This window comes from Ixodes scapularis, unplaced genomic scaffold, assembly GCF_016920785.2.
Source record: "Ixodes scapularis isolate PalLabHiFi unplaced genomic scaffold, ASM1692078v2 PGA_scaffold10__122_contigs__length_95168666, whole genome shotgun sequence".
In the NCBI taxonomy this organism is placed as follows: domain Eukaryota; kingdom Metazoa; phylum Arthropoda; class Arachnida; order Ixodida; family Ixodidae; genus Ixodes; species Ixodes scapularis.
Window position 1 is genome coordinate 12,240,400 of NW_024609836.1, and position 12,975 is coordinate 12,253,374.

At 50.9% G+C, this 12,975-nt stretch overlaps 1 protein-coding gene across 1 annotated transcript in view; it reads right to left on the reverse strand.

Moving 5' to 3' along the window:
• The window catches only part of LOC8041943 (arginase-1), a 77,444-nt gene that overhangs the window by 28,062 nt on the left and 36,407 nt on the right, over window positions 1-12,975 (reverse strand). The window contains exons 3-4 of the mRNA XM_029983272.4: window positions 687-790; window positions 75-252 (exon numbers count right to left, since the gene is read on the reverse strand). Of these exons, the coding sequence (XP_029839132.2) occupies window positions 75-252; window positions 687-790 (282 nt within the window). The remainder of the gene's footprint in view (window positions 1-74; window positions 253-686; window positions 791-12,975) is intronic.

Consider the following 12,975-nt stretch of genomic DNA (forward strand, 5'->3'; position numbering starts at 1 on the left):
ATGCCAGAAAAACCATCGGCGGCACTGATCCGAATTGCACGATAGTATCGGGCAGAAGGATGGCCGGAGCTCACCGGAGCCGCTCGACCTGACGGTGTTCATGTCAGCGTGGGCGTCGATCCAGATCAGGGCCACGTCCGAGTGGGTGGCAGCTGCGTGCCCGGTGACGGTCCCGATGGCCGAGCTGTGATCTCCACCCAGGTTCACGGTGAGCCGACCCGAGCTCACCGCTGCCGCCACAGCGTCGCGGATCTGAAAAGGAAGGGCAAAAGCTGGCTCGAATTTCTATACACGGCTTTGCATTGACGCCGAATCGGTACCTATTCTGCAGGACCTTTTTGCCACCGATTAACCTACTGCAGCATGCATTTCGCACCACCGATTTAACATTTCTCAACGAGAAAATGAGGGAATGCTCACTGGCGCAGTACGTTAACGTCACGTGCAACTTGCAAGTAATGTATACTCAAGGCCAACTTTCCGCAGAACTTACGACGAGAGGAGGAGTTCGCGTGCGCAGCTTTGAACATCATTCAAACAAGCGCTGCCATATCTTTGAGTGCATAGTCAGAAACAGTTATCCTAAAGAGCTTCGTGGCAGTGCCTCGCGGTTTTACTTGTGGCGTATAAGTCGCTAGTCCAGCCGCGATACAACAAAGAAGGCAGCAAGAGTGAAAGTGGCTTACGTTTTTGGTAGTCTTGCCAACGACGTCACTTTCAATTGCTTTGTCCACTATGAGGTCTGGATTGCCCTCTACTGCGACATCACCATAATCTTTCACCTTGTAGCCTGCGAGAAAAGACGCCAACCAAGGAAAATATCTATCAAGTTTTAAAACATGTAAAAACAGCCTTTTGCATGTATGCCTGAACATGAATCGTTCAAAACGCCATGGGCGCGAAAAGCAATCGCTTTTAATAATTAAGAATCACAATTGAAGTTTGCACAATAAGGAAATCATTTAAACATATCACAAGGCACTCGCGTCGGCTATATCCGAACCAAGTAAAATACTTCATTTGTATACATTGTTTCAGCTTAAGTCCAGACGCAACAGACGCTACGAGCTACTGGGACTAATCAATACGCGAGTCATCTACACGAGAAATAGCTGTGTCCTAGACAAGAGAAATATCTATAAGAGATGTAGTAAAATATTACTTAAGACGGCCCACAACTGATTAGAGGGTCCAGCCACAACCGTATGTCCTACACTGCTTGTTTCCCATGTCAAATGAAGTGCCCTTATAGATGGGGTTTGAACAAGCAAATAGCAGCCTGCGCAATCGGTAATCTATATCGTTTTCAGAAATATTATAAGTGAAGCTTTTCAAAGAGAAAGGTCGAAACCCCATTTTTAATTGGCTAATATTTCGTCGGTGAGCGATGCATCATCAAGACAGATTGTTTATGCCCCTGTATTAACTTTATAGGCTGGGTGATCATTCGTTACGGTCGAAGGAGCTGTTGCATTTTCTAAGAGATACACCATCGAAAATAATTACTGGATATGTAACATGTGCCTTTTATTCTAGAACAAGCCAACGCGCACATAGAGCACTGAAACCTGCTGGCAGTATTAGGGTGTCTTCATGTGCGCTTTGCTTAGGGTGGACACCCCTGGCCATTTTGTCGCACTCGTTTATTTTTCTTTTTTGTTCAGAAGCGCGTGAAAAAGCGTGTCCCTGAACGCGTTTCTGGCGCTGACTGTGCTACGGCGACATTTCGTTTTCGTCGATTTCTTTGTATTTTCCCCGTGAGCGCGTTCTCTCGGCATCTGGTACTATTGGCGACATGAGCGGTCAAAAGTGTCGCTGTGGTCGGCCCACCACAATTGGCCGAATGTTGAATATGACGTCAGCAAAGGATGTCTCATCGACGGAAATAAGAGGAATGCAAGAACTTGAATTTTGACGGTGTTGGCAGTGTTGCTTTGAAACTGCTATGATTTCAGGCTTCCACCATGCCCATTACAAACAGCATGAAACTTGTTGTTCACAAGGTAATGACGTCACGAAAGGTAACCGAACGAGGGCGTTACCGAAACATCTCGCCGCCAATAAAGGGTGGCATCCCCCTAAACAGAAGGACATTAAGGCACCCTTGGCAGTATCAGGCCTGGGTCACACTGCTCATACAGCATACAAAGCAGAGTCTGCAAAAACGAATCACCGCAATAACCATCGTTCGAATACCGCATGTCAATAGTGACCTTTGAACTCATTCACATGCGGCAATCAAAGCATAGATCTCGCGATGACTGGCGTTCGAATTTGTATGGGGAGTATTCACTGGCCGCCATATCCGTGTGCGCTGCTGCTGAGCGCGTGCTGACGGCGAGCTTCAACAGTCCTTTTGGAGTGTGCATTTAGCACCATCAAGGTTGCCGGTCTTAGCAGGCTATTAATCGGAGCTCGTTCTGAGCATGCGCTCTAAACAGCACCCACAAATATGGCGTCCAGTGAATACCTCCTACATATGCTGACTGTCTTTTGTACAATGCATGAGAAGATTGACCCCGGCTTTATTCATTCCCCAGACACTTGGGCATCCCTGTCTCGGCGCTTCTCTGCTAAATTCACTAAAATTGAAATGTAAACACAACAACAGCAAGCATTTCAATGTTACCCGGGAATATTTTAGACGACAGACATAAAATATTAAGGAGTAATTAAATTTTCGGAGGCGCATACGTTTTATTCAACGACTCAACAAAGCTTTTTGTTTTTGCATTAAAACTTATAGATTGCCTTAATGTGCAAAGGAAAAAAAGTACCAGACTGGATAAAAAAAAAAAACATGCCATAAAATGAATTTACAAGAAAAAAAAAAGCTATATTTACGGCGCAAACCGATTTCGTAGTTCGCGCCCGCCGGAACCTGCGAAAAAGTGGCAACTAGCAGTCACGTGACTGGCCACTATAGCCTCGTGGTGCTTACGCTCTTTCGGAAACTTCCTATGGGCTCTAGAAGTTACTTATTAATCTTGGTGTTTTTGTTGCAGTTTTTTTACCAGAATATTTTGATGTTCGAAAAACAACAAGTATAAGAAAATGGTAACTTCCATTCAGACTCAGATACGACTCGAGCGGGAGCTGCGACCCGCCGGTACCGCTGTCCGCAGGCACATTGTTGGCCTCGGAGCTTCCGCTAAGAGGTTCGCTTGTCTTCGAGGCGTGTCCTCGTAGGGGCGAAGCCCTAGCTGCCTGATACGGTCGAGAAGTCTACGCTTCAACTCTGAGTCCATCGCAAAAAACGCAGACTACCACTGCTACCAACCCCTCACCAGCACAAAAACCCAAGAATACAGCGCGCGCCGAAGTTGAGCGCTCGAGGCTTGCGTACGTTTTTCAGACGAGCAGCCAAGCCATTCCGAGCGGCTTACATCTCCTCCACGCGGAGCGCACAGGCGCGAGAGAAAAAATGTGGAAAGGAGGACCGTTACACCTTGCTTGAAAAATAATCGTCTCGCACCGCAAATATAACGGGCTGAAGTTGAGCTAGTTGGTACAGGTACATTGATGCAAAATTAAACGTCAGGTGGAACGTTAGGGACAGAAACTCACAAAGAAACAGACATACACACCGCTGACTATCAACTCAACTGTACCTTTATACTTTTGCATAATAGACCATTTGCAGTCTCTCCCAAGCGCCCCGGCGCGCGCGCGAGGAATCTTGGGATCGGTGTTCTGTCGGCCCCCGTCGTCTGGCTGCTCTCCGTTGGAATCGCATCACCTCGCCCTAGACATACTTTTCATCTTCGTTGTTTATACTTAATAATCCTCTTTTTTATCTACTCCAGTGTATTTTTCTTGTTCATAAGTGTATCTATTTCGTTCAGCGCTTTGTATTTCTTCTGTATATTACGTGTTTTTGTGCATATTCCATCGTTTTCGACGCGGCCGTCGACGGACACCACGCCGCTTCGTTCGCCGCTCCCGGGGTGAGTACTGACTGTTGCCGTTACGCTCTATCCCGCTCCTAGGCCGTTCATTTAACTCGTGTGCGGTCGCGAGAGAGCAGTTTCGAACATCACTACAAATGTCACCGCTGTAAGCAGAGAAATAAAGTAGTCATCACGAAGCGAAGGCCGACATGCCTTCGCTTCGTGATGCGCTCGCCCTGTGAAATGTGAGCGTGGGATATCGAGTACTGCTTGCGTGCTCAACATTCGGGACGGTGCTTTGTCGTTGCGATCTTTTTGCCCTTCGGACGCTTGCGAAGCTGTACCAGCGGTCGGCGTGCCTCGGCAGCGCTCGTCAACAACCGTCCGCGCAGCATCACATCCTTCGCGTTCGGTTCTTCGTCGCGGCGGGAGAAGGGGTTCTGACTGCGTTTTATGCATAGTATGGGGGAGATTCCATTGTTTATCGAAATTACAGTTCAGCTAGCGCGCTCACTGTGGTGAGGCAAGATTGCCCCTGCGAACCGCGCTAACACAGCGTCCCGCGAGTGCATATCTTTATTGATCATCCCGTTTTCACGCAAGCGCGTGCATATGAAATGCTAGACACTTTTTAGTGGCTCTGCGAACTGCTTCTTTTGGACGAACACTGACGCATTGAAAGCTGGAGTGTCTTTGCCACTCCTGTACAACACTTCACGGTCGTGCCAGCAGCTTTATGCTGCTGGCACGAAACGGATTATGGTCAAAACGCGTTCTTCGTATTCAGAGCTGCACTATATCATGGACACTGACAGGGCAGCAGCAACAAGCAGCTCAGTGACACTGGAGATGCTTGTCCCCAATGCCAGTGCGTGGCTTGCTTTCAGAATGCTCCTTCGACTGTGTAATGTTCGAAAGTGCACAAGAAGTTGTAGATTACAAAAGCTGGCATGTTTGCCTAATAGCAAACGCTCTTTTTTTAGCACAAAGTTTACAGCAGGCTTTTTTTGAGGGGTTGTTACCCTAGATGAACTCTTACTTCGCAAGTTTAGGTTAATTCTGTCAAAACAACACCAAACCCATTAAAAAACTGTGTTGGTCAAATTTCCGTCCTCCTTTTAAAACGCTGACTGAGCTGCCTTTTTTTCAGGGAAGGCTATGGCGACACGGGATGTACCAGAGCCGCAAGAGCTACCACTTCCAGCAGGACCTTGGACCAAGCAGCTGAAGGACTTTCCTTCCGCATTCTCGGAAAGCCACATCCAAGGGCATGGCCAAGCAGCTGGAGCACAGAAGCACACAAGTTCTGGCTACAAAATGTTCAAGGCCCACAAAGTGCAGAACATCTTCCTCCACACCACAAGTGCATCAGAGACAATTGTCAAGGCTAACGTGGAGGCTTCCATGACCCTTACGAAGCGATACGCAGTGCATGCTGTGCTCTGCCAAGATGGGCAGGTCAGCAAGGCTTCCTGTTCCTGCAAGGCTGGACAAGGCGGTGTGTGCAAGCATGTGGCAGCACTGCTTTGGCACATGCTAGACCTGATAAGGGAGGGAAGGTCCTACATCCCGGATGCTCTGGCCTGCACTGAGGGAGCAAGGCAGTGGGGCCCATCTTCAAAGAGAGGTGCAAGTACGGTGTCGTTCAACGAACTAGAATTCGTCAAGCACGACTCTAGCAACAAGGCGAAGAGTGCGAGAAAAACCACGGAAGTGCATGTGGACGTGGCGCAGGCAACCGTCAAGAGGCTGCATACAGATTTCATTGAGAAGGGAATATTCCCAATGTTTGCGGACGTGATGGAAGAAGCTGCCTTCACACCCTTGCCAAGGAAGGTTCAGGAGCACTCGAACACGGATGATGGGGCCTCTGCAGCACGGATCAGCTTGCCCATAAAAGAGTGCTGGAATCACCAGATGCCACCAAGCGATCCATGCACCCTGACTCTTACACAAGCTCAGCACCTGGAGGAACAGACACGTGGCCAAAGCAGAAGTATGCTGTGGCACACGGAACGTGAGAAAAGGATCACGGCATCACAGTTCGGAGACATCGTCAAACGACAAGCACCCGTGAACGAAAAGTTTCTCAGGACGATTTTCTCGGGCGGACATGGCACGACACGTCACATGAGGGCGGGACTTCAGAATGAGGCGGCTGCTCTGAAGCGCTACAAGGCCAAGCAAAAGGTCCAAGTCTTCAGTGTTGGCCTTTGCATCAACCCTGGCCTTCCCATGCTGGGGGCATCACCAGACGGGCTGGTCTGGGACGAAGATATACAGGAGTACGGACTAGTCGAAGTGAAGACCGTGTCACGGGCGATAGATGCGAACCTGACGACCTTCGAGGAGGTGATGAGCAGAGGGTTTGTGGAGTTTATCCATGCGGACAAGAGTGTCGACAAAAAGCACAAGCACTACTACCAGGTGACAGGACAACTTGCGCTCACAGGACTGGAGTGGTGTGACCTTGTTGTTGACTGGGCGAAAGACTGCTGGGTCACACGGGTGCCCTTTGATGAGGCACTCTGGGTGAACGTTATGGTGCCACGCCTGACAGACTTTTTTTTTAAATATCGGAAAGACTGAGTGTTGATCATAAAATTGTAGTGTCTGTTGTGGGCGGTTCTAGTGCCAAGTTTGGACACTTTTGGTAATCGGGTTGCAAACACTGCCCGCGTGGGTGGGCGGCTCCGTACGTCAGCCTGCTGGTTTCGACTTCGACAACACCGGTTCTTGGCCTACCCGGTTTACGCAACTCGAGGAGTACGCTTATGCCTCCGTACTTCGCCAAGCACCACCGGACATTCAGGTGCGGACACTTCTCTACTGCATGGGCCCCGAGGCTCGGGTCCTTCTCGACATGTTCGGCTTGAACGCCGCCTCCCTGAACAACTACAACACGGTGGTCAAGCGCTTCTCGGAACACTTCCTGTACCCCGTCAACGAGGTGTAAGAGTCCTCGAGGTTCCACGAGCGGGTTCAGCAGCCGGGAGAGAGCGTCGACAGTTACTACGCCGAGCTCTGCAAGCTTGTCAAGTGGTGCAACTACCCGTCCCCCAAAGTCGAAGAACGCCTGGTTCGCGACCGGTTCGTTGTTGGTCTTTGCGACGAACGCCTGTCCGGCCAGCTCTGCTGGAAAGCCAAGCTCAGCCTCAAGGACGCGTGGACGCAGGTGAGGCAGATCGAAGACGCCGAAAAAGAAAAAAACTGCTCGCGGGAGTCGAGAGTGTCCAGGTCACCGTCAACGTTGACGCCACCAAGTCTTGTCATGGTCCGACGCACCAACGCAAGACAACAAAACGGTCAGACGACGCATCAGCAGTGTCTTCACTTGGCGATAACGACCCAGGTTCCTGCAGCTACTGCAGTCGGGCCCCCCACACACGCTCAGACTGTCCTGCTCGGCAGTCTCTGTGCAATTATTGCAAGAAGAAGGGCCACTTCGCGGACGTCTGTTGCGCTCGGAAACGAAAGCAGAGCAAGGTGGCGTTCCTTACCGCTCCACGCAATCCTCGAGACTGAGAAGGCCAAGGCCAAGTACGTTGAGGTCAATGTCGACAACTACACGGCGATATTCAAGGTAGATTCCGGCGCGGAGGCGTCTGCTGTTTCGGAAGCCTTCCCGAACTTACCTCATCATCTGGACAAGGTCGACGACCTGCTGACAGCACCAGGAGACCAGTCGCTAAAAGTCATTGGGTACTTCATGGCTACCCTCCTGTGGCGAGGCAAGACCGGTCATCAGCGTCTGTACGTGATCAAGTCCCTCTCTATGCCCCTGCTCGGGTTCCCAGCCATCCAGGCTCTGGGTGTGGTAAAGTTCTTGGACGACATGAAAGTGCCGGCACCGCAGGGACTTTTCAGAGGTCTCGGCACGCTCAAGGAGGAGTACAAGATTCGGCTACGCCCGGATGCGGTTCCGTTTTCACTTAGTGTTCCATGCCGCATACCGATACCCCTGCGCGAGGTGGTGCAAACAGAACTGGCCAAACTGGAGCAAGACGGAGCCATTCGGCGTGTCACCAACCCCACACCTCGGGACGCTGGACTGTTCATGGTTCCAAAGTCGTCGGGAGGTTACCGTGTCTGTATCGACTTTACAAAATTAAATCAAGTTGTCCCGAGAGAACGTCATGTGCTCCCCACCGTCGATCAAGTCCTGGGACTTCTGGGCGATGCGGCAGTCTTCTCGAAGCTCAAAGTTACCTCAAGCTTCCATCAGGTCAAGCTTTCCAAGGACTCTCAAGAGCTTACGATGTTCATTACGCCGTATGGGCGTTATTGCTTTTGCCGACTCCCATTTGGCATCACGTCGGCCCCTGAGTTTTTCCAGCGACAGGTGGCGTGGATCTTGGAAGTCCTAGACGGATTGGTCAACATGGTCGACGACATCCTAGTCTTCGGCAGAACGAAAAAGGAACATGACCAACGCCTGCGGCAGGTGCTGTTGTGTCTCTCCGAGGCCGGCGTCACCCCTAGCTTCCGTCGACGGTTCGGCCTCAGGTGGACCTGTCTACTCGCGTCATCGTGATGTGCCTCGTCCAGCATCACCACCACGTGTTCGTGGTGATGGTACGGGCCGACACTACTCAACCCATTCTGGAAGACAAGTGGTCGCTCCCAAGAGACTCAATCTGTAAAACTTTGTTTTTTTTCACAGCCAAGGTGTCCGATACTCTCCTTGAACATTCTAAAGGGGGGATTTTGCGGGCGGTGCTAGTGCCAAGTTTGGACACTTTCGGTAATCGGGTTGCAAACACTGTGCCCACGTCTTGTGTAAAAAGCCATTGCCTCGTGTGATAAAGGTGCCTTTTGGTTCCTAGCTCTGGACGCTCAGTTGGTTGCTTGCCGTCGCTGGTGGGCTGTGCAGTTTCACCGCCGGCCACAGCCCGGCACGGCAGTGTCACAAAGGAATCAACCTCATTTTTAATGCCAAAGACTTGGAGAACATATAATAAACCAACTTTTGTGAACTGAAAGTGGCTGTCATGACAAGTAGTTGGAATGCCTCAGACTGCTCATGTCGGCACAAGAATTTGTTGCAAACTGTAGCGCGTACCTCTGTCCGATATAGTAGTCGCAATATTTGTGTACTGAAAATAGAGTTTGTGCACTGTGCATGCTAAATTTCATACACTTTTCCATTGTTTACAAACCCACGCCCCAGCGTGTAATCTTCACAGCCTAGCATGCGCGTGGTCGTCAGTTGTGAAACCGTCCAAAGCACGCGCCATACACACAAACACTAAAGATGGTATGGGAGCGTGTGACACCTAAAGAGGGCATGATCCTCTTCTGCATTATGCGCGAAAGTTCCAACAACGACCATGTGCTGTGGCTACCAACGCCGCTTCCGGCGGCCCACCTGGGAGCAAAATTGGTTTACGGTAGTGTCGTTACTGATTTCAGCGCTATTGATGGTGAAATTTTGGTTGCACGTCAAGGTCCCCACATGTTCTTCCTCTGGGGTGACAGACATCTTCCTTTGGTTTAATCTGTAAACCCTCTAATCTTCATTTGCTGGGGCATATTGACGGAGAATTTTAGTAATTCGCACAATTTACAATGCAACAGCTTGTTTTCAACATCTTGAATTTTTGCCTGTGGCACACGCAATGGCATCTCAGTTAAAGCCCCTTCATGTTTTAAAAGTAGCGCAAAGTGCGTCGATGCACGAGGCACGTGCAACATGCAGCCCTTGGGAAGATCATGGCGACACAGCGCAGCACTGAGCTAGATTTCAGACGCCATGTCCTTCCCAGAAGTGGCACACGGTACGTGTCTCGAGAATTTCCACAACAATGAATGGCGCCACTTTTCCCAGGATAGAGGGGCTTTAATCTCAGTCTGCCTGTTGCCCCACCAAACAGTTCTGCTAGGAGTCGACTGTGGCCCCACCATTACGTCTATTTTTCTTTATTAACCACTACATTTCCGCCCTTTTTAGAGGATATGTGTGTATTAAAATAAAACATCCAAAAGTATTGAAATTAATTTAATCAGTCCTAGTTAAAAATTAAGAATAATCAAATGCTCGCTACTCTGTCGTGTAGTGTGCAACCAATCTAAAATTAAAACCTGGCAAGTTTGGACAACATTTTATTGCGTTGAGTACTTCTGACAGGAATCCTAACGTCCTTGATTTCTTTCATCATGACCATCTACCTTTGCTTTGAAACATTTATTTAACGACCAAAGAAGTGGCCACCATATCTGCCCTGCTGTTTGGGCATAAAAAGAGGAAAAGCTTTTAATCTTCTCGGGAGCTTCCAGGGCGAATGAGACAAGTGGCAGCGATCAGGGACTCCTGGGGCTTCAGTAGTCTGGAGTCACCTGGTTGATCTCGGCGAGTATGGTTTCCTTGAGTGCCGTAGGGAGGTTCTGAAGTTGCCCGACTGTGACGTTGTTGGGGGCCAGGTGCACTGCGAGTGGAGGGTGAACGGGCAATCCATCCCAAGAGCTTGGTGACAGGGTGAACACAAGTGTAGCATCCAGAGTCATGTTGCGCTGGTTGCGGAAAAAAGACGTCCGAGGCCCGTTCAGCTAGCTCCTCGGGAGAGACACCTTTGCGAAGGGCAACAGTGGCAGCAAATTGCCTAGGTTTGTGGTCCCCGAGGAGAGAACGGAGGAGCCTTCAAACTTTCGAAAGATGGCTATTGCCGGAGATGGATCTGCACAGGGAAGTCCAGCAGTTGGAAGCGAGTTCCGAAGTGTAGCACGAGATAGTCTTTTGGAGTTTATGTGAAGGTTTGAGGAGTCGTCGTGGTCTGCGAGAACGGCGGTAACAGGCCAACAGGTGAATGCGGCGGTCCAGTAAGTAAATGCTCGTCAAAGCGGCATCGTCCGGTACGGTTAGCCGCTTTGTGGCAGACTTGTGGGCGGACTGGATAGCTTGTATAATGTCGGAAAAGCCAGCAAGTTCCATGACAGAAGAAAGAGCTGCTCGGAAGTTGTCCCACTTAGTGAAGAATGTGTCGCAGCAGGCGCGACAGTGAGATAGGGTTGCGGATAGGAAGTCGTAGCGTAAAATAATGGGGAGGTGATCACCGCCGAGGCGGTCGCCGGCGACATGCCATCTCCAGCGTCGAGGGTAACGAGCACAGGTAAAGTCGGGGCAGGTGTCCTGCTGTTGGGAGGATTGTTTGATACGTGTGGGGGTGTCTGGGATGTTGAGGAACGAAAGTTTCAGCCCTGTGAGGTCTGCAAGAAGCCGCGTGCCGTGGGGAAGGTCAATGTCGTAGCCCCATGCGTGTGTTTGGCATTAAGATCACCGCAAACGGGAACGTCGTCTTTTGGATAAAGACGGGCGAAGTGCTTAAAAAAAGGGATGTTTAGCGGCTGCCTTGTCCAGCGGTTTAGCGATGTGTCTGGAGCCACATAGACAGAGAAGAGAAAAACGGGCCGTTGAGGAATTGGCGGCAACCCGTAACGCTGGTCATTGCAGAGCACCTCTGTGAGGTGTCGAGAAGAGTGAAGCACACTGATCGATGAACGTACAGGGCGGAACGAATCCAAGGCAAGGGGGCACTAGTCTCAATGTTCGGAGCAAGTCCATCGTACTGTGGCAAAGAAGGGAGGGGGCCGTTGATTTCTTGTAGAGCAAACGCAGCGGCCATGTCGGATGACGAGTGAAGATAAAATTTTTCGATGAAGTCTGCCTTCTTCTGTTTAAGCGAGCAACAGTTCCACTGAACAATCCTGGGGGCGCTAACCATGTTTGCGTGGTGATAGTGGGGGGCCGCCGAACGGAATGATGCCCTGCATCGCGAGGCGCCCGATTACTGCACGGGTGCAGGTATCCACGAGAGTAAACAGCGAGTTTTGCATCGTCGGAATTCGCTGCGTGGCTGCCAGCATTTGTTTTGTGAAAAGGGTGATTTGTTGTTGCAAGCCAGTAAAGTCTGACCCTGACGGAAGTAGGGCAGGCGTCTCACTAGTGCTGTTGACAGCTCTCGCTGATTCTGCGAAGGTGGTCCGAGGCGGTTCTGATGTTGGGACTTGTGTGAGGTCGGCGGTGATGTTGTGTGCCGGCGTTAGGAGTTTTGTGGCGAGCACCGGGCGGGAGTCAGTCTTCTGCTTCGCAGACCTCGGTGCTGCGATGAGGGCTTTGGGCGCAGATAACAGCACAGCTTGCTGAGCAGGAGCTAGTTTCAGGCGTCACTGGTGGTGACGCCGGCTTCTCTTTGGATGTTGATGAAGGCAACTGACGACGCTGTGTTGTGCCGTTGGCTTGGGTGCTGTTGGGGCACTGGGCAACGCGAGGCTGGTGCCGTCGAATGTAATGAGTGCCGACCCAGAGTTTGTGAGAGGACCGGCCTGGAGGATAGCAGATTTCCGGCAATGAAGGTTTTTTAGGACGCAGAATCCAGGTCGCCAGACTTTTTTTATGAATCCGCGAACCTGGCCACGGCGAATGGCCTCGTAGCCTTGCACGGAGACCTGCAGAGTGCCGATCGGGATGTATGTTACATTGAGGAATGCATCGCACACTTGAGACAAAGCAGCATCAACTGCAAGTTGATTACTGCAGTCGAGGTACCTCACTTGGTAGGGGGCTGCAATGGTGTAGGAGACCTGAGGTCTATCTGTGCAGCAACTGCAGAGTCAATGGCAAGAAAGACCCCGTCCATGATGCGGCATGGTTTGGCCGGCCGTAGAATGACAGTGTGGGAGAACTCACTGCAGAACGATGCTGCTGGAGGCGCCGCGGGCGGGGCCGCCTTACGTCGGCGAGAGACAGGATGCCATCCGTCCTCCAGGGGGAACGAGTCAGGGTTCGAGTCACGTTGGATGCACCGGGGTGAGGTGGTAAGCTTAGTCGCAGCGGCGCCGAAGAAAAAAATGCCACGAGCACGCTTCGTTTCATTGGCGGCAGTGCGGATGTGGCAACTGTTGTTGAGGGGCGACAACTTGCTTTCGGGATCATCGTCGCCGAGGATGGAGAATGGATTCTGAGTAAAGACCGCAGGTTGAATTCACGCGGCAACAAGTGGTGCATCAAGAAGCGACGTGACGGCAGGAGTGGTTGCACCGGCTGTGGGTGGTGCATTGAGCGGTAAGCTTCAGACAGCGGGAGAAGCCA